Source organism: Centropristis striata, chromosome 16 (assembly GCF_030273125.1).
Source record: "Centropristis striata isolate RG_2023a ecotype Rhode Island chromosome 16, C.striata_1.0, whole genome shotgun sequence".
In the NCBI taxonomy this organism is placed as follows: domain Eukaryota; kingdom Metazoa; phylum Chordata; class Actinopteri; order Perciformes; family Serranidae; genus Centropristis; species Centropristis striata.
In genome coordinates, this window is record NC_081532.1 from 5,088,590 (window position 1) to 5,115,754 (window position 27,165).

At 37.9% G+C, this 27,165-nt stretch overlaps 2 protein-coding genes across 2 annotated transcripts in view; both read left to right on the forward strand.

The window, feature by feature from the left end:
• The window catches only part of spred1 (sprouty related EVH1 domain containing 1), a 53,356-nt gene extending 37,755 nt beyond the window's left edge, over positions 1-15,601 (forward strand). Inside the window, exons 5-6 of the mRNA XM_059352794.1 lie at positions 7,788-7,943; positions 8,936-15,601. Of these exons, the coding sequence (XP_059208777.1) occupies positions 7,788-7,943; positions 8,936-9,634 (855 nt within the window). The 3' untranslated portion in view covers positions 9,635-15,601. The remainder of the gene's footprint in view (positions 1-7,787; positions 7,944-8,935) is intronic.
• A 1,754-nt stretch (positions 15,602-17,355) lies between these two features.
• On the forward strand, positions 17,356-24,295 carry fam98b (family with sequence similarity 98 member B). Its single transcript, XM_059352527.1, has 8 exons — positions 17,356-17,571; positions 17,758-17,906; positions 18,889-19,017; positions 19,108-19,280; positions 20,421-20,501; positions 20,591-20,707; positions 20,807-20,974; positions 22,113-24,295. The coding sequence occupies exons 1-8, from the start codon at positions 17,534-17,536 to the stop codon at positions 22,398-22,400; spliced, it is 1,143 nt and encodes a 380-aa protein (XP_059208510.1). The 5' UTR covers positions 17,356-17,533; the 3' UTR covers positions 22,401-24,295.
• Positions 24,296-27,165: the final 2,870 nt, after the last annotated feature.

A 27,165-nucleotide genomic window follows, 5' to 3' on the forward strand; every position in this document is an offset into this window, starting at 1 on the left:
CTTTGTTTTCTAACAGTTGTTCTTGGAGATTTACAGGTGTTTAACCAGTGCCAGCCAGGCCCTGAGGTGGAGCTGGGTGTTGGCCAGCGAATGTGCTGGAGCAGGCTTAGCTGTCTCTATCAATCTAACTCGCTAGCTGTCACTCTTGTTACAATTGATGGCGATATAATAACTATTGCCTCAGGAGCTGCTTGTTCAAAGGCAGCATTTTACTGTTCTCCAAAACCGAATGTGTTTCTTCATGAGCTGGGCCTCTTTTTGTTGACAGGTTGAGAACTGTTAAGGTGTATTATGTTAAGAGTTGTATATATCTGCCCCGGTCCCCGGCATGCCGGATCCTATTGACTGTCGACATGTGTGGTTATAAGAATGCCGCGTTCTCCCGAGCAGAGAAAGGCTGCAGGTATATAGTTCAAGTCTACACGCCCATGTTCATTTGTTTTAGATATCGGCTCTGTTACAGGAACGTCAGTCACCTGTTCTGATTGCAATGTAGGTGAAAAGACACATTCGTGGGAGGGCAGTTCTTGTAATGCACAAGGAAGTGACAAGAAACCATGCAGCATATACAGTCCTGCAATAGGTAGTGGTGGAATGTAACTAAGTACATTTAAGTACAATTTTTAGGTACTTGTACTTTACTTTATATACGTTATACTTCTACCCCACTACATTGTGAGGCAAATATTGAACTTTATTCTTAGGTTTCTTTTTTTTCAGACAAAGGAAAGTAGGAGATGTTCTTTACCTTTGTCTGAAAAAAAGAAACCTAAGAATAATATTCAGAGTAGACAAAATTAACTTGCTAGAAGTAAATATTGAACTTTTTACTCCTACATTTGGCTGACAGCTTTAGTATATTTTCGGGTTGAGATTTAACATAAAACATCCACCCCCCAAACTGGGATTAAGTGCACTTTATCTTCATTACATTCTTTTTATATCATGTACCGTCATATCTATTTTATTCTTTTTTATTCTAACGTGTGTCTTTTTAACTTATTGTATGTCTTTAAGCCGTGAGTCTGAAGGAAATCTTATATAATGACAAAGACTCTTTTTTATTTTTTTACTTTTTTTTTTTATTTTTTTACTTTTTTGTTTTATTAAACCGTATATTACGCAGTTAAAGTTAGCCCTACATTGAGAAAATGTAAAGCTGCTTACATAAATGCATCAATAATAATAATAATCCAATAATATATTTTAGAATATATAAAACAATCTGAGTGGGTTCATTCTGCATAACGAGTACTTTTACTTTTGATACTTTAAGTACATTTTGATGCTGATACTTTTGTACTTTTACATCAGTAAGTTTTGAATGCAGGACTTTTACTGTAGTGGAGTAATTTCACAGTGTGGTATTAGTACTTTTACTGAAGTAAGGGATCTGAATACTTCTTCCACCATTGGCAATAGGTGCTACCTTTGTGAAACTTAAATTAATGACTGTTGACACTGTTTCAGAGAGGCGTTGATTCAACTCTGGTCATTTATTACACTGTAGCTGCTGGTGTAGACAAAGGAACAGCCCCAAAACATACTGAAGAATTAAGTCAACACACAAATGACTGAAATAGAAGCCTCAGCAAGTATTTATTGTAGCGGCGTTGCTTTGCATTGCAAGACGTTTGTTGTACTTTTTGCTGACTCTGTTTATTGAAAATGCCCCTCCGGTTTAACAAGCTTGAACCGGAGCTTTGACATCACACTGTACCTCCCATGAGTTGTTGCTTTTTTTTTTTTTACACTTGTCAGAGGCTTGTCATCACCTTTGACCCGCCTGGTATCTTAGATCCTGTAAGACGTGGACTCGAGGAGGAGGGAGAGCCGCGTTCCTGTTCCTGCGGCCAAGTTCCTCTTTAAGGAATCAGCCTGAACATACAGGAAATCCAATGGCACCACTGTTGCTAGGCAGCAGGGGGGGTGGGGGGGCTGGTGTACAGCGGGAGGGGGGGAGGGGGGGGGGGGGGGGGTAGAAGGGGGTGTTCACAAGGTTCAGTGAGTGAGCCACTGAGGGTGTCACCATGGTGATTTGGCATCCGAATGTTGCGGTCGGAGACCTGGGCTACAGAGAAAGAGAAGTGAACCAGTGGCAAGTGCTGCAGCCAGAGAACTAGCAAATACCAGCGCACAACAAGGTGTGTTGCTTAACACTCCATCATAAAGTCACACCACTGTTTGTACAGATAACGTGATCTTTAACAGCATGGAGAAAAAATCTAGAAAACTCCACGTTTGGCCTCCTTTTCGGTCCCGTCTTGACCTTGTTGAGAAAACAGACACCAGAGTCTCATCAGCATGGGAGGACAACATCAAACCTTGTTGAGCTCCTTTATTAGACTCAGACATCTTGAAAAAAACAACTCCTAGAATGTGCTGAATTCACGATAGCCTCGCATTGTTATTGACTTGTGTATGTGTGTGTCCGTGCATTTGTGTGTGTCAATGTACATGAAGACGGCCTCCTCCACCCACATCCTGCCCACTGAGGCTCGGCACCCACTTGTATGCCCTTTCACAGGCTTACCACATTCTTCCTCTCTGCCTCAGAACACATGCACACACTAAATGCACATGCAACATATTTTACCCATAAAAAAAAAAACTTTAAAAAAAAAAAATGTGGTTGCACAACACCCTACTCAGCTGTGATGACCCACTGCCAGGAATTATGCCGTACCACCACAGTCCTTCCGCTAGTACAAAGAAAAATGTGTTTTTTTTCGAATGCCACAGGAAAACATCCGCATCTAATTTAGCGCTGGCAGGAAGTTTTCTCTTATCAGTTTAGTACACAGAGGTTTTGTTCGCCAGTTGGCTTTTACAGCCTCACTCACAGACCAGAAACTTTCAGACTGGCTATGTTCTGGATTCATTGATGAATCTTTTGATTTGAAAAGTGTCAAAGTGCAAACGTGATGTCTTTAAATGCCTTGGTTTGTTAGTCCAAAACCCAAAGATATTTAGTTTAATGCAATATAAAACAGAGAAAACTGGATTTCTCCATATTTGAAAGGGCAGAAAAACAGATTTTCAAAGTAATTCCAATTACTTGGAAATGTGTTTATTAGCTTTGATGCTTGATGCGACTATTGTTAGATATGAAGCTCTTCAGGCAGAAGCCAATTAGCCCAACTTAAAGACTGTAAACAGGAGAAACAGCTAGCCTGACTCTGTCTTAACAAAATCCACCTACACACCTACCTCTAAAGCTCACTGTTTAGCATGTTATACAACTTTGTTTTAATTAGTACAAAACCTGAAGCGTAAAAATGACACACTGTGGTTTTATTGGAGGAGTTATGGGGGAAAGCAACCACAACTAAGCCTTTGGTTTTTGTACAAATTAAATAAGCAAGATGTAGCATGTTAATAAGGCAGGTTGTTACATTTAGACAGAGCCGAGCTAGCTGTTTCCCTCCAGTCTTAGTGTTAAGCTAAGCTAACCAGACGCCGGCTATAGCTTCATATTTAGCTTATAAACATGATCAAACTCTCTGCAGCACAGCTAATAATGCCGAATGCTAACAGCAGGGATGGGCAACTGGAGGCCCGGGGGCCGCAGACGGCCCGCACCCTCACTTGAAGTGGCCCTCAGTACAACTACATGCATTTGAGCATGAAATCTTAAAAGTGCAGTGTAAAAATGCACAAAATTAAACTATAAAACTTCTTGCAATTAAAGTTGGTCTGCTGTTCTTGCACTGAAAAAAAAGAAATCACAGTAAGTGGTTATTTTTTATTTGCTTCAAACCTTTTGCATTCCTATTTATACTGTTAAACATGCATTTGAGCATGAAATATGTTAAGTTACTGCAGGGTAAACATATTTAATATTGCAGTTTCATCATATCTGGTTAAGTACATGGTCCTATATGTGGCCCTGTGGTAGTGTCCATGAAAAATTGTGGCCCCCTGCAGCATTTAAGTTGCCCATCCCTGGTTAACAGGATACATGGTACATGGGGAGTAACCTGGAACTTGGCTCTTTTTTAAAAAACTTAACACACAGAGATGAGCACCACTGATGGTTCAGTCATCTAAGCCAAGAGCTATTTTTAGAGTGTGAGAAACACATATATACAGACATAAACCATTTTGTGATGAAACGTCCGAGTATGCACAACATCTTTTCTCCCTCCTCCTCCTCTCAGTCTGACACAGAGATTCAGCATGTTCTGGAGGTTTTCAGTACGTGGGCCGACCCGGCCTTCCCTGTCCTGAGCCCCAGTGCCTCTGAGGGCGGAAGTGCACGGATCCCTGATGTTGGTGTGGAGCCAGGTTGCCCCTAGCTCCTCTCTCCTCTCCTCTCCTCTCCTCTCCTCTCCTCTCCTCTCCTCTCCTCTCCTCTCCTCTCCTCTCTCCTCACCCAGCCACATCTCTAGGGTCAGCTCAGCTCCAGATTGGCCCCCACGCATGCCTTTGAATGGTGGGGCTTAGGCAAGCGCTTTAAAAGGAAGCCCAAGTCTGTTTCCCATTTCACCCCCCCACCCCTCGCTCCTTTCTTTCTTTCTCTCACATACACACACAGCTGTCATCTGGCTTTTTAAGTTCTGTGCTGCATTTCTCCAGCTGGAGCTGGTTTATGACATTCCCTCGGCAGACTCTTTGGCCTCTCGCTCTCTTTCTCCTTTTCTCTCTCTCTCTCTCACACACACACACAAATGCACACACACACACATGAATACAACACAAAGTCATTTTTTCCTGTTCTGTTCTTTCTCTTCTCTCCCTCCACTGTCTCCTATTCCTCACATTCCCCTGCAGACGCCGTGGATGTGCGTTACACCGCTTGGTATGTTTGGAGGCAAAGAGGGAGAAAAGTCACACACATACACACACCATGTGTTAGCAGTCTAGAGAGAAAGGAGGGGGGCAAGTGGAGGAGAGAGAGGGGAAAAAAAGAAGAGAAAGAGAGGGAAAAAAAGAAGTCAAAGGAAGCATCTCTTAGCAACCACAGGACAGTAATTACTGTAGCAGCAGCTGGGAGCAAACCAGATTTCCGCTGTGCGTTAAAGCACTGGCGTGGGCTACTTTACACACGGCACTGACTAACCAGAGCCAGCAGCCTCCTCCACACGCAGAGCAGAGAGAGGGAGAGAGAGAGAGAGAGAGAGAGAGGGTGGGAGAAGGAGAAGAGAGGAGGACTAACCCTGCCTTGATGAGGTCGGGGTGTGTGTGGGAAAAGAGGGACAGCTAGCCAGTGTGTACAATGCTCGAATATGGTTGGATCGAACTCGGACGTGCGAAGATAGCTCGGCGTGTGTCCATGTTTGAGTGGGAATTGAAGAGAGATGTAACCTTGAAGCCCCTTCATTTGCAGCTTATTTGGATCATTTTCAGACAGTTTATCTATAAAGGCTGTATTGAGAAGGAAGGCTTCGAATTTAATCATCCCTAATTCGGCTTATTTTCGTGCCATTTGCATGTAGCTGGGAGTTCTGTACAGATGGTTGTGGCTGAAATAACGCTGGACATGAAATATCATCACACAGCTCTTGATGTAATAACTGACAATCCTCCCCCATCTCTCATCACCTCTGCACGCATGAATCACGAACAGCCATCACTTTTGATGTTGTTGCCATGAGCACTGAAGTATCGGACCACTTCTGTCGGATCGAGAACTATTTATTTTAGCTCTAGAAACGTTTGTATTTTAAAGCGTGTTTGATGCAGACTGTGGCATTCACAAGTTGTTATTTATAGACATCTCCTCCTGATTGATGTCAACAGTGAGCTTCCCTCTTGTAATTATCAGATTGTTCGGCGTGAGGTGGAAGGAATGTTCGCTCAGGTTCGATTTGCCTCCCGACGTTTCTCGCTCGTTTTTTATTCGCGTGTTTCAAGTGCCTCTTTTTTTAGGCCCGTGTTTGTAGATTTTGCATCAGTTAAAATGTTTGTGGGAACACATGCAAGGCTGATGGGAACTCTGAGTTCTTAACAGAAGGGCCTTGAGTCATCACCACACAGCACAGTCATCTGGCCAAGCGTGGGCGCAGGATGCCCCCTGGTGGCTACAAGAGGAACACACACAGCCTACACACCCCGAGTCAAAACAGTTGTGGTCAAGAAAAGTGAATTGACCATCAGTGCTTCTTACAGTTTGATGGTAACAGAGAGTGTGAGATTGATAAATGATTGAGGGCTTCAACAAACACTCATTGTTACGTTAACTCCCTGAACTGCACGTTTTAGACATGCTGTGGACATGTTTTTCTCTGTAATATACAGTCATGGAAAAAAATTATTAGACCACCCTTGGTTTCTTAAATTATTGTTCATTTTAATGCCTGGTACAACTAAATGGAAATTTGTTTGGACAAATATAATGATAACAATAAGTATAGCTCATAACAGTTTAATTTCAGAGCTGATATCTAGACGTTTTCCATGGTTTTCTTGATAATGATTTTGGTTATTATGGAGAAAACCATGTTAAATGTCTAGATATCAGCTCTGAAATTAAACTCTTATGAGCTATACTTGTTGTTATCATTATAATTGTCCAAACAAATATATCTTTAGTTGCACCAGGCATTAAAATGATGAAGAAATTGAAGAAAAAGGGTGGTCTAATATTTTTTTCCATGACTGTATAAATCCTGCACCTCTATGGAAACAGCAAAATCATAGCTTGAAGTTGGAAGAAGTCAGAAATGTATTTTGTGCAGTGTAACAGCTGCAGTGCCATAAATCATTAAAAAAAACGTTGAATTTTTTTACATTACATTACATGTCATTTAGCAGACGCTTTTGTCCAAAGCGACTTACAATAAGTGCATTCAATTTCTTTGGTAATTTACTAGAAAAAAATTGTAATGAAATTAAATCTAAATCTAAATAAACAACCTTTTTCCCAGTGCCTACAAGTGTAGCTAATATTGGGAGAAAGTGGGGGCTTCACGTGTTTTACATTTTTTAAACTATTTACCTTATTACAACCTCTACAACTCTTGTTTGTCTTGCAAACAGCCTGCTCTTCAGCCGGCTCTTCATTGAATTTTTGTCATGCGACTCTTGGTCTCAGTGCAGTCATTCATGGCTCCTCAGTTGAGCTGAGAAGTGCAAAATTTATTGTTTTTTACAGAATCTGGCTAGGGAAAAAGCCTGTCTGCCAGTTGGTTGCCATTGTAACGGAGGTTACCGCCAATATTTCCGGGGCGGTGTTGCACTTGTTTGCGTGACCGGACTATTTTGTGCCCCTTGGCAGTTGATGGCGACTAGCAAAGACATTAGGTGTTGTCGCGGCTAAAAACCTGTAAAATGGCAAATTCTTGTTTTTATAGTTAGTTTTAGTAAAAAATAAAAAACCTGTCTGCCAAGTGGTTGCCATTTTTACGGAGGTTACTGGGTTTATCGGTATTTCCATTCCAAGTGGTGTTGCACTTTTTTGCGTGACCGGACTATTTTTTGCCTCTGGGCAGTTGACAGCCACAAGCAGAGATGTTAAGAGTTTTCGGTCCAATTTCTAATGAAACATGTAGAATAAAGTGATCTTGATGAAAGCTATTTTAAGCTTAGATTTGGTTATTTTTACTGACAAGTTCATCACAGATGATTAATTCAAGAAGTGTTGGGAAGTTGAAAATAAGGCCTGTTTTTTACTCTCTCCGTGTTTGATAAATGGTGTAATAAACCGGTTAGTTGATAAATCATGTCAGGTGTTTTGTGTGTCTTCCATATGTGACCTAAAGGGAAACAAAATGTATTAGAGTTTTTCTTCAAATTGATGTCCACAAACTATGAAATTGACATGATTTTTGTCTGTATTTCTCCAGGTGTGTGACGAGCCTCCCTCCATCTGTACCCCAATGAAAGAGCCCTTCTCTCCCTTGAACAACGTCGTCTCCAACGAGCCATTCAGGGGCTGCTACGTCCGCGCCCAACCGTTCGACGAGTTCCCCTCCAGCACCCGCCGTTACCTGCCTCCACAGGTCCGCCTCCTCCACACACACAACCACATCTCAAACCTGATTAGTACAGGTGCATCTCAATAAATTAGAATATCATAGAAAGTTTATTTATGTCAGTAATTCAATACAAAAAGGGGAAATAACACATTATATAGACCCATTACACACAGAATGAAATATTTCATGTCTTAATTTATTTTTGAATTTATGAAGTTTAACCATCAGCACTGAAATCTCCAGTAAATTCTACTTTTCAACGACATCTCAATACTGATGTGTGTAAGAGAGGGATAAAGTTACCCAGAAATATCAAAAGTAGAGCAGAAATCCTGATAATTGGTGATAAAGTATGGGTTTAAGTAAATTGTTGAGCAAAAAATGCCAAACATTTTTCAGGACAAGCTTCCCAAATACGATAATATGCTGATGATCCTCTGTTTTACGTCTTTGTAAACTGGATTTGTTGGAGTTTTGGATTGTTGATCAGACAAAATGACATTTAAAAATGTCCCCTTGGGCTTTTTTAATATTTTAATGGCATATTTAATGGTTAATTGGGGGAATAAATGTACAGACTTCTTCTCCTTACTCCAAAGGCTTCAAGGAGGTGGCAGGTGTTCCCAACGCTTAATGATAATAAAAATTTAAAAAGTATTTTTAGTATGTATATGTTGGCCTCTGAAAAGTATGTGCAACTATATGACTCAATACTTGGTTTGGGCTGTTTGACTTGAACTACTAGAAATTGACTTTTCCATCATATTCTAATGTATTGAGATGAAACTGTATCAGGTTTCTGACCCAGATACAGTGTGTTATTTGGTTTAAATGGCCGGCCATTGTTAGTGAATAACTGAAATAAGCATTTACAACCTAATGAGGTAAAAGTAACTTAGTGTGTAAACGCAGTGACTTTTCCATCATATTCTAATGTATTGAGACGCAGCTATATACCCATTATTCTTATATTTCTTATGCAATCCAACTAATTCTCCTTTTCTCCTCTTTTCAAGGTCTCCTTTAAGTCGACTCGTCATGTCAGCTTTAGCATGGACGAAGAGGAGATCGTTCGCATCAACCCACGCAAAGACGTGCTCATCCGCGGCTACGAGGACTACCGCCACCCTGTCATGTGGAAACAGGAGGCCAACCGCGAGGACCTGGACTTCCCCTCCTCCTTCCACAAACTGGACAGTAAGAAGTGCGAGTACCTCTTCCCCGACGGCCCCGGTGGGGACTCCCACTCTGGCCCCGGGATGGGCATTGGGACAGGTATGGGGCTGGGGCTGGGCAAGGACACGGCCATCAAGACTCAGCCCTCGCCCCTGCTCAAGTCCAAGAAGGGCCGGCGGCGGCGAGAGGACGGCGAGCGCTCGCGCTGCATCTACTGTCGGGAGATGTTCAACCACGAGGACAACTGGCGGGGGCAGTGCCAGGACGCCCCCGACCCCATCAAGCAGTGCATCTACAAAGTCAGCTGCATGCTGTGCGCCGAGAGCATGCTGTACCACTGCATGTCCGACTCCGAGGGCGACTTCTCGGACCCCTGCTCATGTGACACATCTGACGAGCAGTTCTGCCTGCGCTGGCTGGCCCTGGTGGCGCTCTCCTTCATCGCGCCCTGCATGTGCTGCTACCTGCCCCTGCGCGCCTGCCACCACTGTGGCGAGGCCTGCCGCTGCTGTGGGGGCAAGCACAAGGCCGCGGGGTGACCTGAGGACGGACTCTGGGACACCCTCAAAGCTAGCTAACACAGGAAGTGGATAAAAGCGGAAAATTAAAAAGCCGGCATCCTTTTTTCATTCCCCTCTCAGACGGGGTGATATGTTGTTGATCCCCAGCTCTGAGGGCTTTTGGAGATTTCAGTTTGTGTTTGTCGCCGACAAGCAGCAGTGGAGGACAAACCATATGCTTTGTGGGAGCTCTGAGCATCAAGCTAAGTTCAGGAGCTTAATCTGAGGAGGAGAGGAGGAGGCAGCGTCAAGATTAATAGACTTGGAGATGTTACTAAACACACCTGTACACACACACACAAACACACACCTCTCTATCTCTCACATTCACACTCATGCATTGACGAAAAACCAGGCCACAAATGTCAGAACTCTACTACAAGAAATGTGTAACTTTATGAAGGAAAATTGTCTTTTGTACAGAGAGCGACAACTTAATGACAAAAAAAGAAAACAAAACTATTCTGCGTTCAGAAAAAATACTTGCTGTTTGAGTATGCTAAAAGGGATATGTTCTTGCTTTTTTGTGAATTTACAGTTGGGTAACAGTGGCCTTTCCTTCATGGCTTAAGCATTTGCTGACAATGTAATTACTAGACAGAGAAAAGTGCACTAGAAATGGTATTTCCCCCCCTCCCCTCCCCTCCCCCCCTGAGTAAAGGTAACCCTCTCAAATTCTCGTGGTACATTAACCACCATATGTAGTGTAATTTTAACATTTGAGAGATGTTGATGTGGTGGATGTTTGGCCAATTCCTTGTTTTCTTTTCCATCGAATGTTGAGAAAAATCAAAAGGTAACAGCTTGTTTTTGAAGGTGAAGCTTTGGACATTCATTAAGAAGATGTTTCAATGATTACCTTGCTTTCCCGAGGTGATCCAGACCATTTGATTGCATTCCAAAATAAAGGGATCGATTCCACGATTAGAAGGGAAAAAAATGGTAACGACTTTACCATGCAGAGTTCCCCAAAAATAGTTTCTTTTCCACATCATGAAAATAGCATTAGAACCTCTTGAACCATTTAAATTGAAACCAATACATGGCAATTTCATTTACTCCAGTGGATTTTTAGTCCAGTTATTTTTTACTGCTGTAGTGAAATTGGTGTTTTTGTTTCTTATTTGTTATTTTCCTGCTCATTTTATAATTATTTTTGAAGCAAAGGCTGAAAATGTTGCTCAACCAGCAAGTTTTGTTTCGGTGAATGAAAGGGGTTACGGTGCTCCTTGGTTAAATGACGAGGCACTTAAATTAGGTTTGTTCTTTTATTGAGAATCCACCAGATTTTTAAAATTAGTCTGTACATAAATGTGACTAATGTAATATTCAGTTTTGGCATGTGGGGGAAACCCTCCTGAAAGCACTGCTCTCCAAGCTTTGGTTGCAGCACCCTCTCCAAATTTTCATGTTTGTCCCATGAATCAGTTTTGTTTCCCTTTTTGTTTTATTTTCCTGTCATATCCTGTGTAAATGTAGTAATTCTTTGTTCCTCAGAAGTCCACTCCTCCTTCCGTATGTCTTCATTTAACAGGCCCTGGATGAATGAATGCATTGTTTCAGGAATGCTGAGTATCTTAGCTATTTAAAAACATACAGGTGTTATGTATGTGTGTGTATGTGTGCGTGTGTGTGTGTGTGTGTGTGTGTGTGTGCATAGGTCTTCATATGCACTGTTGAGTTGGTGTTATGTAACGTCACCACTGACTATTAATTAAGGCTTTGACTTGGAACAGCGTCCTGTTTCCCGAAGCATCTTTGACTTCAGAACAAAGAGATGATGAGGAATAGTTTGACGTTTTGGGAAGTTTGCTTTCTTTGGGAATGTTTGAGGAGAAAATTGATTATTTCCAATGTCAGCATAAAAACTGGACCGGGGGAAAGGGCGAGCTTGGTTTTGTCCAAATAAACACAATCTGCCTCCAGCACTTGTAAAGTTCACTAATAACATATGTACATGTACGTACATATGTAGGCCTGTCATAATAACTCCTGTTGTTTGAGGATATATTATCCAAAAATTTAAAATAAATGATTCTATTGTTATTTTCAGGCCATTTCATGCCACTGATTTAATGTTAATATAATAGCATAATAATGCAAGTAAACCTTTTTTTTTTACATTTAACATAATGCATTTATTGAACTCAAAAAATGTCTTTAACAGTGGATTTTGTTTTATATAAAACATAATTCAACTGAAAAAATACAATTGAAAAAAAATACACATTAAAAACATTTTGTATAATTATATATATATATATATTAAAAATATACAAATACATTTTTTTCCTAATAATTCTCACAAACTGAAACTGAAATAATGCTCAACAGTCTTATAATAATAATAATAATAATAATAATAATAGGGGAAACCCTGCTGTTTATTCTCACATTTAAACACCCATGTAAACACAAGGGGCGATCAGTAAAAAAATCATGCCATTATTTTAGTTTGAGTAAATTACTCAATTATTGTCACAGGCCTACATACATGTTGTTGTTTTTTAACAGATGAAATAAGATAAAATAATGTTAATTAATGAGCTTTAGCGCTTTTAGTAAGAACATTTTGTCATCTTTGGCTAGCAGGCTAGCTGTTTCCCCCTGTTTACAGTCTTTATGCTAAGCTAAGCTAACGGGTTAGCTACTATATAGTCTCCTCTTACTCTCAACAAGAAAGCAAATAAGCAGAATTCCCAAAATGTCACACTACTCCTTTAAGATCCTTTGGGAAACGGGAAGTCTAGTTGTGTTTGAATCCCGTTTCCCACCTAAAAGAGTAAAACATGATTTAAATTGTCTTACTCACAAAACCATTGACTCCAACTAGTGTGAACAACAAACTCCCAGCAGTAATAAAACAGTTCAGTTTGGACGTCTGGCTGCAATAACTGATAAAAAAAAAAAGATCCCTTACTAAAGCATGGAATTAATAGTGAATCAGCTCAGTATTTAACAGCAGATCTGCTCCAACGTCCGCGTGCTGTTGCTAAAAGATATGCATCTCCTCTCACCTCCTGTCACTCCTGCTTCAAAATAATATAGTGGCGCCTCGGTCTCGACGAGACTGGCTTACAGGAGAAACGTTTATTTTCCTAATTCCAGCCCGACCAACGCTCCCTTTACTTTCTATGCAAACTTTCTAACGTGGGAAACACATTGACCTCTCTGCAGACTGAGTCAGTGACGGGATAGGACACTTTAACGCTATCTAGGTAGACGACCGACCCCTGGTACCAAACTCCAAACAACCTGTAAATACTTAACACTATATTTAAGTTCTGATAATAATCCCAGCTTTTTTTGTCTTTGAAAGTTTAAAGATAGAGCTGTATTTATCGTTGCTGTCAGCATATACTGTAGCTTCAATTGACAGCATTATGTACATAGGTCACCTTTTAGTATTATTTCACATTGAAAAGTAGAGGGCGTTTGTGATGGAAATGACTATTGAGCTTCTAATAGAGTTTCTCTCTAGTTTTGTACGGTAGAAGAAGGATAGTGCTAACACGGTACAGTAGTGGCAGTCCACTTGTTTCAAAAGTTTGATATATAAATATATATATACATACATACATATAAAGCTGCTAGATACAATCACTAATTTTATTGTGTTGACAGAGAAAATCAGCTATGAACGACTGTTAAACCCTAATTCTCCAACAGCATATAACCATGACAGTGAGTTTTTAAATGTTTGATTGCTCTGTGTGTGATGACACTTGTGCATGTGTGTGTGTGTGGGCGCGCGGGTGTTACTATATACGTGCATTGTTGTCGCGCCCACGAGTGTGTTGTGCGCGCGCATGTGTGTGTGTGTATGTACATTGCAAAAAAAGGGGTGTCTAAAAACAAGATAAAAACACTAAATCTGAGGGAAATTATTAGAGCTGCATAATCGAATAATTGGTTTGAGCAGTTTTTTTAAAGACAAAAAGTCCAAATTCTCTGATTTCAGCTTCTTCAATGTGAATATTTCTGGTTTCTTTGTTCCTTTATGACAATGAACTGAATATCTCTTTGGTTTGTTGACAAAACAAGCGATTTGATGATGTCATCTTGTGGTTTGGGAAATACTGATTGATATTTTTCAACATTTTATTGACCAAACAACTAATCGATTAATAATTTAAATAATCAATAATGAAGATAATCTTTAGTTGCAGCCCTAGAAATGGTCTTGCTGCATAGACAAATAATTTCACTAGAAATAAGCATGTTGAACACTTAAAATAAGAAATCAACTCTTTAAACAAGATAAATTACCTAACACTTCTAAATCTAAATTTTTTTTTATCTTGGTGAGAAACAAATAATTGTCAGGTCACTCTGTCCGGGCCAGTTCATCGCTGCTTGCAGCTTTAATTTATCTTGTTTTAAGAGTTAATTTCTAATTTTTTAAGCGTCCAATATGCTTATTTCTAGATTTAATCATCTTAATTTATCCAATCCAAACAACCTTATTTGTATAGCACATTTAAACAACAAAAAACATCTCCAAAGTGCTGTACATAGAATAATAAAACCAATAAAACAAACATTTCCTTAGAACAATAAGCAATAAATAATCAAATAAGTGCACAAATCTAAAATAATGCTATAAATAAAACAATAAAAAAACAGATAAACATAATAAGATAAATAAAAGACATAGTAGAATAAATAAAAGACACAGAGGACCACAAAACTCACGAAAAAGTTAAAAAGCCAGGGAATAAAAATGCGTCTCAATAGAATTCCCCTCAGATTTAGTGTTTTTATCTTGTTTTTAAACACCTATTTTTCAGTGTATGTGTGTTAGTTTTCCAGCGTGCTGGCTGTGGTGTGTGTGTGCCTGCGTGCGGGGTTGGTGTGTAACCAAATGTTTGGTTGCTTGTCATATTCTCCCATTGTAATTGGATTGCCCTGCATTATCGCAAGCTGAACCAAGGTTTGATGAACCTGATTAAAACTTGCTGGCTGAGAAGCAAAAATGTAGGACGTGCATTTATACAAAGTGTAGAGAATGCTGAAATAACACTTCTCATTCTGCATTAACCAGCACAGTGCAACTTCCTGTCATGTACTGTATTATATATGCAACATGTGTCTGTCTGCTTTAATATATATATTTTTTTGACCTGCATTATATAAGACTTCAGTTTAACCACTTTGCTGCTAGTCTTTTATCCTCTTTCAATCTTGGAAATTGTGCATATCTTTGGGAATGCATACAAGTGTACATTCTTGACATTGTGTAGATTTAAAAAAAAGAAGAAAAAAGCTATATAAACCTGTTTCTCTTCAGTGTATTGTTTTAAAAAGGTTACTTTTCACAGCAGTTGAGTGGTTATGTTTCAATTCTCCGATGCTTTGGTGCACTGATGATACTATATGTAAGCTTTTTTTCATCTTACAGCGCTTGATGTAACATTTATGTGATTAGTTCTAAATAGTGGAAGACATTTGTGTTTTGAAACTTGCAGTATAAATGGTACTACTCTTAACTATTCTGTAAACACTGCCTGTTTTCTTTCTTTTTTTCTCTTTCTTTCACTCTCTCTCTCTCTCTTTGTGCATATTTCTTTCCTGTGCATCTATTTTTTCCCCTCAAAGTTTCTTAGTGCCATCGGCTTTCACATCCTGACAACCTCAAAAAAGTGCCTCACGTCCATCCTAGTTTCCATTTTATAATTTAACATCTCTCGTTCTGGTTCTATTGGTTTCTACACGTCTAGGTATTTCTTATCATGGTTCGAGAATACCAAGTATATGATGTAAAATTTATAGTCCCAATAACTCATGTCATAGTTGTATTTTCTTTATACAGATGTAGCTCGTTACTTTTCATAAATATATAATGTAAATATGCATACATATGTTTGTAACTGTTTTTATGTTACATCATACACTTGTAATTTGACATATCAAATAACATTATCATAATAAAATGGTGAGTTTTAATCTTTTGCTGTGTGAGCTTTATTGTGTTTCTTTTAATCAACCTTTAAAAGAAAATAAATATGTTTTAGGATAATATTTAAACAACCTTCTTCATCTTTCATGTATACAGGTGCATCTCAATAAATTATTATATCATATAAAAGATCATTTATGTCAGTAATTAAATTAAAAAAGTGGAAATAACACATGAAATAGATTCATTACACACAGAATGAAACATTTTATGTCTTAATTTATTTAATTTTTTCTAATTATAATGATTATGGGTAACATTTAATGAAGACCTAAAATTCAGTGTCTCAAAAAATTAGAATATTACAAAAGACCAATTTTAAAAAGTATGTTTAATATGGAAATGTTGGCCTCTGAAAGTATGTCTATCTATATGACTCAATACTTGGTTGGGTCTGTTTGACATGAACTCCTGGAAATTGACTTTTCATCTTATTCTAATGTATTGAGATGAACCTTTATCAGGTTTATGACCAGATACAGTGTGTTATTTGGTTTAAATGGCCGGCCATTGTTAGTGAATAACTGAAATAAGCATTTACAACCTAATGAGGTAAAAGTAACTTTGTGTGTAAACACAAGTACTTGATTCTAATTATATAATTTATCTTTATCTTGGCACTATTTTGTATTTTATACAAATATATTCTACATTCTATAATTTTATGCTCTTACTCTGCAACATTTAACAGCAGTAATGTGTTTATTACTTCACTACAGGTACCTGATAGCTGTACTTGTTACTTTGCAAATTTTTATTAACATTTAACATAAAATTGGAAAATAAATTACTGCTTCTGTCTGGTAAAAATCTGGATTTAAAAAAAATAATTTATTAGGAACTTCCAACAATAAAATGCATTTAAAAATTAAAAAATGCATTTTTAAATTAAAAAAATTTAAAAAGATTTTAGAGAATACTATAAATAAGTATGTAATCCTTTAACTGCTTTGAAAACATTTTTTTCATTTCTTAATTTTATAAAACGTGTTAACAGTTTGTACACACTCACACCAGAGGCACAAAGTAAAATAAATAAATAGAATATTACATTATAATAATAATAAATTATACAGAGACAAAATAATCTAATCAGTGATCCATTAAATAAGATTAAACACATACGCTAGTTTTAATTGCCTTCTTACTCTTTTATCTTGGTGACATATTTAGTTCTTAGTTTAAAAAAAAAGTCAAAAATTTGGTTTAGAGTCAGCCCATCTCTTTGTGTGAATGTGGAATTTCCCCAATAATATCAACAGTACACAAAAAAACAACAAACCCAATAACATAATTCTCTTTAAAAAAATAATTTCTCCTGAAACTGAATCATTTGCTCAGCTTCTCTTTTTATAAAATCTTCTATCCATCCAAAATATTCTGGTATACAAATATTAATTCATCAGATCTTCTTCTTCCAGTTCACAGAGAGTGCAACACTATTCAATAGCAATTTTAAATCTCCATAATGTTTTTACATGTTTTTACACTGTACATATCACTTTATTAGTAAGAACATGTCAAAAACCTGACCAGCCTGATTTGCTGATTTATTTCTCCATGCTTCAAAAGCATGCAACTCACACCACTTTTTAAAAATGTTCTTTATTATTGCAACAATAAATTAATCCTTAAACTTTAAAACATTATAGTGTGAAATCTGAGTCACATTCTAACTTTCAGGTTGCCGTATTTTACACGGATCTGGAGCGGAACCATTGCAGCGGAACCAAAGTTTGACATTCGCACGTTTCACACCGGCTCTCGTCCGTACGTACAGCGAGAAAGCATGAGAAATCCGTAGAAATGAATGGGTGCAAATTCTGTGTATGTTGACATTATTGTAGCCGTAACATCGTCATGATTTCTGTAGACTAACACATGTTAAAAAACTAATTTAAAAACCTCAGGATTCAGAGATGGAGTGCGACATTCTGGACTCGTTAGAGCAGCTTGGGTAAGCTAACTGCTGTTAGCATAGCAACGTGTTTTTTTTAGCTTCAGTCCCGTTATGTTCTCAGTCTGTTTGTTTATAAAACACAGAGTGGCTGCAGTAGCTGGTCGCTAAGCTGCTGGTTGAAACATCACCTCTGTCTGTCTAACATCTGGATGCTGTTTGACCCTCCTCTCTCTCCGTCCGCAGCTATACCGGTCCTCTGCTGGAGGAGAAGCCGCTGCTCGGAGCCGCAGAGCGAGGCCTGTCCTCCCCGGACTATGTGGACCTGTGCAGGTGGCTGGCGTCCAGGTTACAGCCGCTGTGTGGTCTGGAGGAGAGCATCACGTCCGGTCCAGGTGAGCCGCGTTCAGTCACACCTGGTTGTGATGCTCCAAAGCTGACAGGAGATAAAAGAGCTGGAAGAGTTTGTTGTCATTCATCTAGCATTTGTACAGTGCAGAGTACATTCTTTGGGGGAATTGAGTTGTTAAAATAGATTATTACAGGGTAAAAAGATATAGTGCAATGCTAGAAAAATATCAGATACAAGTAGTGTAAATATGAATAGAGGTAGTGTCAATAAATGTAAATGTAAGGTAAATTCTACTGTCACTTCTTGCACTGTGCACCTGTACAACACTCCACTGCAAATACTGGAACATATACTTCACGTCATATATTATATGTGTATTAATCGTATTGATAATGTATATCACATTTATACAATATTCTTGTCCTTTTGCACATTTATTATACACTTTATATACCTATACTTATTTACATATTTTTATACTCTTAGTATATTATCTATTGTATGTATTTATGTACATGTATGTATGTATTTAAGGTTGCCTTTTCCTGCCTATAATTGTCATATATACATTTTTTTAAATTATTATTATTATTATTTTTAAACTTATTTTCTATTTTCAATATGTTTATGCATTGTGTGTTTTCTTTCTCACTCTCTCTGTTTTTTTTTCAGTTAATACAGGAAAATCCACTGTTAGACATTTATTTATATATATATATATATAGACCACCCTTGTTTCTCCTTGCTTTCTTGTTCATTTAATGCCTGTTTTCTTGATAATGATTTTTTGTTGTTATTAAGAAAATCATGGAAAATGTCTAGATATCAACTCTTAAATTAAACTCTTATCAGCTATTGTTGTTGTTATCATTATATTTATCCAAACAAATGTACCTTTAGTTGTACCAGGCATTAAAATGAACAAGAAACTGAAGAAAACAATGGTCTAATATTTTTTTCCATGACTGTATGCATATTCCTTTTTTTATTCTGACGTCCAGTCTGTCTCCTCTGTCCTCCTCCAGAGGACGTGGACAGCCTCCAGGTGGAGCTGAGTGGTCTGCTGAAGGAGCTGCACTGTCCTTATCAAGACGTTGTTTCAGGGATTCTCAAGGGCAGCGTGCAAAATCCAAAAGATCATCTCAAGTGTGTCTGTATGTCATCAAACCATGCTCCTTATTCCAAACATTGTGCTACAAGCCTTTAGAGAGTAACTAAGAATCTGATGTGTGTGTCTCTTGAAGTGTTTCTGAGCTCTGAGCTCCAGGCGGCTCAGATCGTGAGGAGCAGAGTCTCTCATAAACAGCAAGAAGAGAGTCCGCTGTGTCAGGAGCTGCTGGTGATCTGTGAAACTCTGAAGCTGCCAGAGCCCCGAGGAGAGGACGCAGCAGGAGTCCTCTCTCAGGTCCAAGACAAGGTGGGACTGTTAATGTCTTTTATGTGCATTTATATCTGACACATACATGACACTCACATCTTCACTAGTCTGTTTCTTCTGTTTTTATAACTCAAGCAAATAAAAAGTGTGTTGTGCATGCTTTTATGCCACATACAGCTCTGGAAAAAAATAAGAGACCACAAAAGCACTGACACATTACTTCTTCATTATGTCATTATGGCATAATAACGAAGAAACTTCAAGCCCTGACATCGAGTTCCCTCTAAAGTTCTGGCTTCAAACTCTGCCAGTTTTTGTTTGATGATGATAGGCCAAGTAAAGCAGATGATAAGGTCAAATATATGTAGTATGAAATATAGAACTAGATCCTCATTTTATATATTCACATGTGCAGAGCTGCAACAATTATTCGATTAATCGAACAATTATTAAATTAATCGGCAACTATTTTGATAATCTAATAATTGGTTTGAGCAGTTTTTTTTTAAAGACAAAAAGTCCAAATTCTCTGATTTCAGCTTCTTCAATGTGAATATTTCTGGTTTCTTTGTTCCTTTATGACAATAAACTGAATATCTCTTTGGTTTGTGGACAAAACAAGAGATTTGAGGACGTCATCTTGTGGTTTGGGAAACACTGATTGATATTTTTCAACATTTTATTGACCAAACAACTAATCGATTAATCGTTTAAATAATCGACAGATTTATCGATAATGAAAATAATCGTTAGTTACAGCCCTAATGTTTTTTTTTCTCTGTATCCTGGATTCAAAATGTTGATCCAGTAAGTCAAAGTGAAAAATATTCATCAGATCAAATAGGTGAGGTGCTGACAGTGATACAAACATGCACTAGCACAGTAAACACTTTTTAAGAATGAAAAGTATTCAAAAACGGCCAAAATAGCCCAAGACTCCAAAGGGTTAAATCAGCATCTCTACATGTATGGCAGCCAGTCCGTTCCAACACAAACCTCCTCATTCTACTTAATGAGACACTGATCAGCTGATCACCTGAACTAAATCTTATTCTATGAGGAAGGTTGTAAAAACCACCGCTGTGATTAAAGATTGAGATTATATAAATCAGTTATTCTTTCATTATTCCTTCCTTTTGTATTGCTCTAATGCATTAAATGCACCGTGTGTGACTGTAGGTTAATACAGTACTTAAAGATCTTCCAAATGGCTCCACTGGGAACCCAGCGCTGAAGAAGTCTCTGAGCAGTGAACAGTGGGTGAGTAGAAACACACACACCAACTGTTGTGTCTGTAAATAAGTTGATGGGTTTAATTTATTTTTACATCTTTTTTTAAATCTCTGCAGGAGAAGTTGCACAACATAAACTCAACTCTGTCGTCAGAGTACGAGTGTCGGCGCAGGATGCTGATCAAACGTCTGGACGTCACCGTTCAGTCGTTCGGCTGGTCAGACAGAGCCAAGGCACGTTTCTATAATAATCACACATCACACCGTGTTTTACCCTCTTTCTCCATCACAGAGAAGCTGATTGTGTCTTGTGTCTGCCTGTGTTTCCTCCAGGTAAAGGTGGACAGCATGGCGAGGGCCTACCAGCCGAAGAGACACTCTCTGAGGCCGCAGTCCACGTTGGACATGTCCCAGCTGCTGGCTGCCAGAGAAGACATCTGCAACGTGGTGAAGACCAGCAGCGGCTCCAGCAGGGAGAAGACGGTCTGCGCTGTCAACAAGGTACAGGAGAACTTTACCCTGTCTCTATGATTTACCCAAATCTTTTCTTTGTGTGATAAATTTTTTATTGAAAAATGTACTGTGTATGTATATATATATATTCACAGCATATACACTTTTCCCCTCCACATAGCAATGTAAACAGAAACAAAGTCTCTTGTATATTCTCAGGAAGACAACAATATTAGAACCCCTATATGTCCCCCCACCCAAGGCGACTCCCTATGAACCTCCCTCCCAGGATCTCTCCCCAAAATAAACATATAATAGAAAGATCAAGGTCGGCCGTGCTGAACCCTTTCTTTAACTAGCTTGTGTGCTGCCTCCCAGGCCTGCAGAGTCCTATGGCTGGCCCCGTGCATACGGGCAACAGACCACTCCATCAGAACAATTTCAAGAAATGAATTGGCCCACTGGAATGTGGCGGTTGCCACCCAAGGGCCAGCATCTTTTTGGCTGCTGTGAGGCCGGCCCATAGAATATGTTTATGCTGCAGGGACAGATTTAAAGAAGAGTTGTCATTAAGCAGAAGTAAGGCTGGGGAGACTGGGATCCTAATCTGAAGAATGTCAGTTAAAGTGAGAGATATTTCCTTCCAGAATCTAACACACTCCCAATAAACATGCAAGAAAGACCCCTGGGCATTAAGGGGACATAGATCACAGTTTGGGGACGTGGTGATCTTCATAGAATAACGCCTTCTGGGGGGGAGGTACATCCTATGAACATACTTTGGGCAGTCCGTGGCCTAGAGGTTAGGAATCGGGCTTGGACTGGAGTCGCCGGTTCGAATCCCGGTACTGACAGGTCTAGGACTGAAGTGCCCTTGAGCAAGGCACCTAACCCCCCTGCACAGCTCCCTGGGCGCAGTAATGTGCAGCCCACTGCTTCTTGCATGGTGTGTTCACTTGTGTGTAAAAAAAAAAAGAAAAAAGGATGGGTTAAATGCAGAGGTTGAATTTCCCCATTGTGGGATTAATAAAAAGTAATCTTCTATCTTCTTCTTCTTATAGTGTATTAATTGATGGTTGGGGTTTTTGGATGTACCACTGAGATTTTTCCACACTGTGTTTCAGCAATGATTTACCTAAATCTGACGTTTTTTCCTCTGACTATATCATTTCTCTCTGATCCACAGATCCTGATGGGGAGAGTCCCGGACAGAGGAGGACGTCCCTCTGAGATACAAGCTCCGCCTCCTGAGATGCCGCCATGGCAAAAAAGACAAGATGGAGGAGGACGTGGTGGTGGAAGAGGAGGAGGAGGAGGTAGCTGGGGAGGTGGAGGTGGTGGTGGTTGGGGAGGAGGAGGAGGAGGAGGAGGAGGAGGAGGAGGAAGAGGAGGAGGAGGAGGTTGGAGAGGAGGTGGATGGAACCAAGGAGGACATGGTGGACATGGAGGAAAGAGAGGACGCTACCAGTATTAATTCTGCATCTGGATGGAAACTTTTTATCTGATGCCAGTGACACAATCTTCCTCATTTAGGAGGATTTATAATGCTCCTATTTTTTTAATTATTATTTTATTAGTGTTTCATTTTACTTTTTTATCATTCACAGTGTTTTTACTGTATGTTTTTGTAGAAGAACAAATGATTTAACATCTGCATCGGGCCGTAACACTGTAACTGTGTCCCAAGTCCATATTTCATACTGATTCTTAGGAGGTTTCTTATTGTTATCACACTGTAAAAGTGAAAAAAGAAAAGTAATGTTGTCAGTATGGATGGTAAAAAGCAAGATCTCTGAGCTTTAACTGGTCATAACTGAAACAAACATAACAAACAATGGATGGTAGTTAAAGAGGCAATAAACAAGCTTTCTGCTTTAACTGATCTTTGTGAAGTAAAGGTGGATTGAACAATGTAATAGGTATAAAATCTGAGTTTAGATTGATTACCCATAATCCTCTGGAGAAGTGTATCAACTGTTGCATGACCAAATCATGCAGGAGATGGTGCTTTTTGTTTTTCCCAGAAGCTATTGGTAGTTATCTCCAGGTAGCAAACAAACAAACAACAACAACAACAGAATTACTGTGGAAACCACCTGGCAAAAAGAAAACAAGCCCAGTGTACTGAGGACGTAAACACACTGTGTGTTGTGTTGTTTTTTGTTGCTCGGCTCTGAGACAAACAAAGCGATTACATTAGAAGTGCAACAATGCTACCAATAGGAAATGCTTGGAAGGGTTGAAAAATGATTTGTGTCAACTTTAAACGGCTACTGGAACAACTCAGACAAACAAAAAATACTATTTAAATCATAAGAAACCCAAAAGGTAACTGTAGATATTGTAAAATCAGTATGTTGTATGGGTCTGTGTATCTTTTGGTCATTGGAATTGCCGTTCACAAAAGGATATTTGAAAAACAAAATAAGAGTTATTTGATTTTTGATTCAAAATACAAACACTAAAAATAAAAATACAAGGTTTTTTACTTCATCCGGATCAGAAAGGGATCGACAGACAGATAAAGATGGATTTGATATTAATTTTCTAGTTATAATAACAAAAATTCAAATAAAAAAAATTCATATTCTGCGAACGGAAGTTGTCATTTACAAAATAAAAGCGCGAATGGTGGATAAACAAAGTTTATTCCTCTTTTTTAAATCTTAGACAACGAGAAAACAAAGATTCATATTTTATTTATGTGACTGAGTGAAAAAGCACGTCACTCAAAACGTAAGTTTATTTGATTATCTAAGTCGTATAATGAAAACTGAAAAAGGAAGTCCAGAGTCGGGAACAGGGATCGCTCCCCTTCAAAGTAAGAGTCTCAGGGTCTAAAGCGTGCTGGCTACTTGGCCATGTTTTGATTTGTTATCATAACTAGAAAACAAAAATAAAATCATGTTTTAAATATAGCCTATCCCCCTCTGACCCTGATGAATCAAAAAGCCTTGTATTTAAATTTTAATGTTTGTATTAAAAAAACAAAAATCAAACTACCACTCAGTTGTTTTTTAATATCCTTTTGTGAACCGAAAATCCAAATGACTAAAAGATACACAGAGCTGTATGGACTTGGGACACAGGTTGCATTTCCAACAGGGTTCCGGTATCGGAGGGAAACTAACAGAGCAGACAATCAAATGAACAACGACACTACATGTTTTTCCTCAGCATATTATAAACATTTAGTCTTTTAAAGCTTGTGTAACTGGAGTGTATTTGAGGGTAGACTCTGTCTGTGTTTACCCTGAAGACTGAATCTACTGTAAGAAGCTCTGGCCTCATTCTCATCCTAGAAGATTCTGTACCAGCTGTGATCTTTTGTCACCTCTGAATTTATTTAATAAAGATCTCTGCCAATAATGTGAGCTCCTTCTTATGTTGATGCAACAGATACAGAAATAGTGCAACCAGACACTGAATGACTCCCAGTGGTGGAATGTAACTAAGTACACTACAGGCCAAAAGTTTGGAAGCAAGATCAAAAAAATAATCATAGTTTCATTGCTATACTTTGCAACAAAATAAACATGATTATTATAAAAAGAGTCACTTATTAGAACACATTTTTACTCTAATTATCAGGTGTTTGTTTTTTTATTGCTTAGACTTTGTGTATCCTTCTTTCCTTAATGTATAAATCTGTACTCTTGTTTCTTTTGTCAGAGATTTGAACACAGTTGAGATTTATTGGGGATTTTTGTTTCCAAACTCTCAAAAGCCAAAGAGCTGAAGCGAATAAGTCAAACTGTGATTTTTTTTTTACTTTTGCACTGAAGTTGTGACTCTTCCAAATCTTCTCAACCCTAAAACTAAGCCCTTCTTTTCTTTTGTTAACATTTATTCAGCAATGGTCTGGTAACATCAATGTATACCTAAAGGTAAATTGAGGAAAATGGTTCAATTCAATAAAGGTAAAGTCTGATCAAGCAGTAAACACATTCAAAAATCTAAATAATCCATACTGGTTTTTAAGAAAGCCATTGTGAACAGAAATTTTAAGTTGCTTCCAAACTTTTGGCCTGAAGTGTATATTTACTCAAGTACTTTACTTAAGTACAATTTTGAGGTACTTGTACGTAATTTGAGTATTTCCATTTTATGTAACTTTATACTTCTACTCCACTACATTTAGCTGACAGCTTCAGTTACTTTTCAGGTCAAAATTTAACATAAAAATATGATTTATTTAAAGTGATTTTACTTTTTTTATTTTTTATTAAACCTCATAACAGTATATTAAGTAGTTAAAATGAGCCCTGTCTTGAGGAAATTAAAACGCTGCTTACATAAATGCATCAACAATAATATATAATAGATTATTTTAGATATTCTGTACATGAGTGGGTACATTCTGCCAACAATTACTTTTACTTTTGATACTTTAAGTACATTTTGATGCTGATACTTTTGTACTTTTACTTCAGTAAGTTTTGAATGCAGGACTTTTACTTGTAGTGGAGTAACTTCACAGTGTGGTATTAGTACTTTTACTGAAGTAAATGATCTGAATATTTCTTCCACCACTGATGGTTCCTACCACCAGATGGCATGATTGGTTGATGTAAACTCACAAACTGAAGGAATTTATTTCCAAATATTTATTCTTGGCTGAAAAGATTTTCTACACATTTTTTTTTTCAAATGGCATCCCATTTTTATGTTCAATAGTTTGTACAATTACAAGTATTCATAAGAGCAGAATTTTACATTGTAGTCAGCTACTTTTTTAAAATTGGTCTTTTGTAATATTCAAATTTTTTGAGACACTGAATTTTAGGTCTTCATTAAATGTAAGCCATAATCAAATATAATAAGAATAAATTAAATAAATTAAGATATGAAATGTTTCATTCTGTGTGTAATGGATCTATATAATGTGTTATTCACCATTTTGAATTGAATTACTGACATAAATAACTTTTTTATCATATAATTTATTGAGGTGCAGAGAACAGATTTAGTGTAAACTCACAAACTGAAGGAATTTATTTCCAAATATTTATTCTTGGCTGAAAAGATTTTCTACACATTTTTTTCAAATGGCATCCCATTTTTCTGTTCAATAGTTTGTACAATTACAAATATTCATAAGAGCAGAATTTTACATTGTAGTCAGCTACTTTTTAAAATTGGTCTTTTGTAATAATTTTAGGTCTTCATTAAATATAAGCCATAATCATTATAATAAGAAGAAAGAAAGACATGAAATGTTTCATTCTGTGTGTAATGGATCTATATAATGTGTTATTTCACCTTCTTGAATTTAATTACTGGCATGAATAAACTTTTCTATCATATTATAATTCATTGAGATGCACCTGTAATTTCCTTGAGAACAGATTTAGTGTAAACTCAGAAACTGAAGGAATTTATTTCCAAATATTTATTCTTGGCTGAAAAGATTTTCTACACATTTTTTTTCAAATGGCATCCCATTTTTCTGTTCAATAGATACAGTCTATACATAGTTTGTACAATTACAAATATTCATAAGAGCAGAATTTTACATTGTGTACATTATGGACAACATACCTGTACATGGACAAAACAGTAACACCTTCGCTACAAAAATCACTCTTTCAGTCTCCTCACTAAGACTCAATCAGTAGCTCAGAACTGAAAACAACAAAACCTGAAGCAACAAAATATTTGCGGGCTTTAAAAAATGATCCAGTTCAAACACATCTCAACATCAGTTAAGATGGATTTTTTTCCTCCAGGCTGGATCACGGCCCACGCGTCTGACAACATAGAGTAAAAAAACAACAAAAAAGGGATAATAATTACTTCACTTTGGCCACATTTTAAATTAAGTTGGCGCCAGAAGGCAAAATATTTCAAAAGATATGACTCTAAACTGCCCAGAAACAATGCTTACTTTACATTAAGTTGATAATTGGGCTCTAAATACTTCCTTTAGCTGCAGCAGGAAATGAAAGTGTTCAGTCAGGAGGCTTTTTGTAACAGCAGGAAGTGTCTGCACAGGGACATTTCTCACTGCAGAGAAAAGGAGCACGCCAGGCCCAACACTGAAACTAGAGACGCCAATTTTTTTGTACTTAATCATGAAGCAAAGGCCCAGCTGTCACAACTTAAGGAATTTAAGTCAAATTCAATCGTCATCTGTGTACTTCATGTTTCTCAAATGTTTCTACTGGCATTAATAAACACACATCACTGCAATCAAACAAGCATCAAGTGACTCTGATTGAGAAAACTTCAAAATTTCC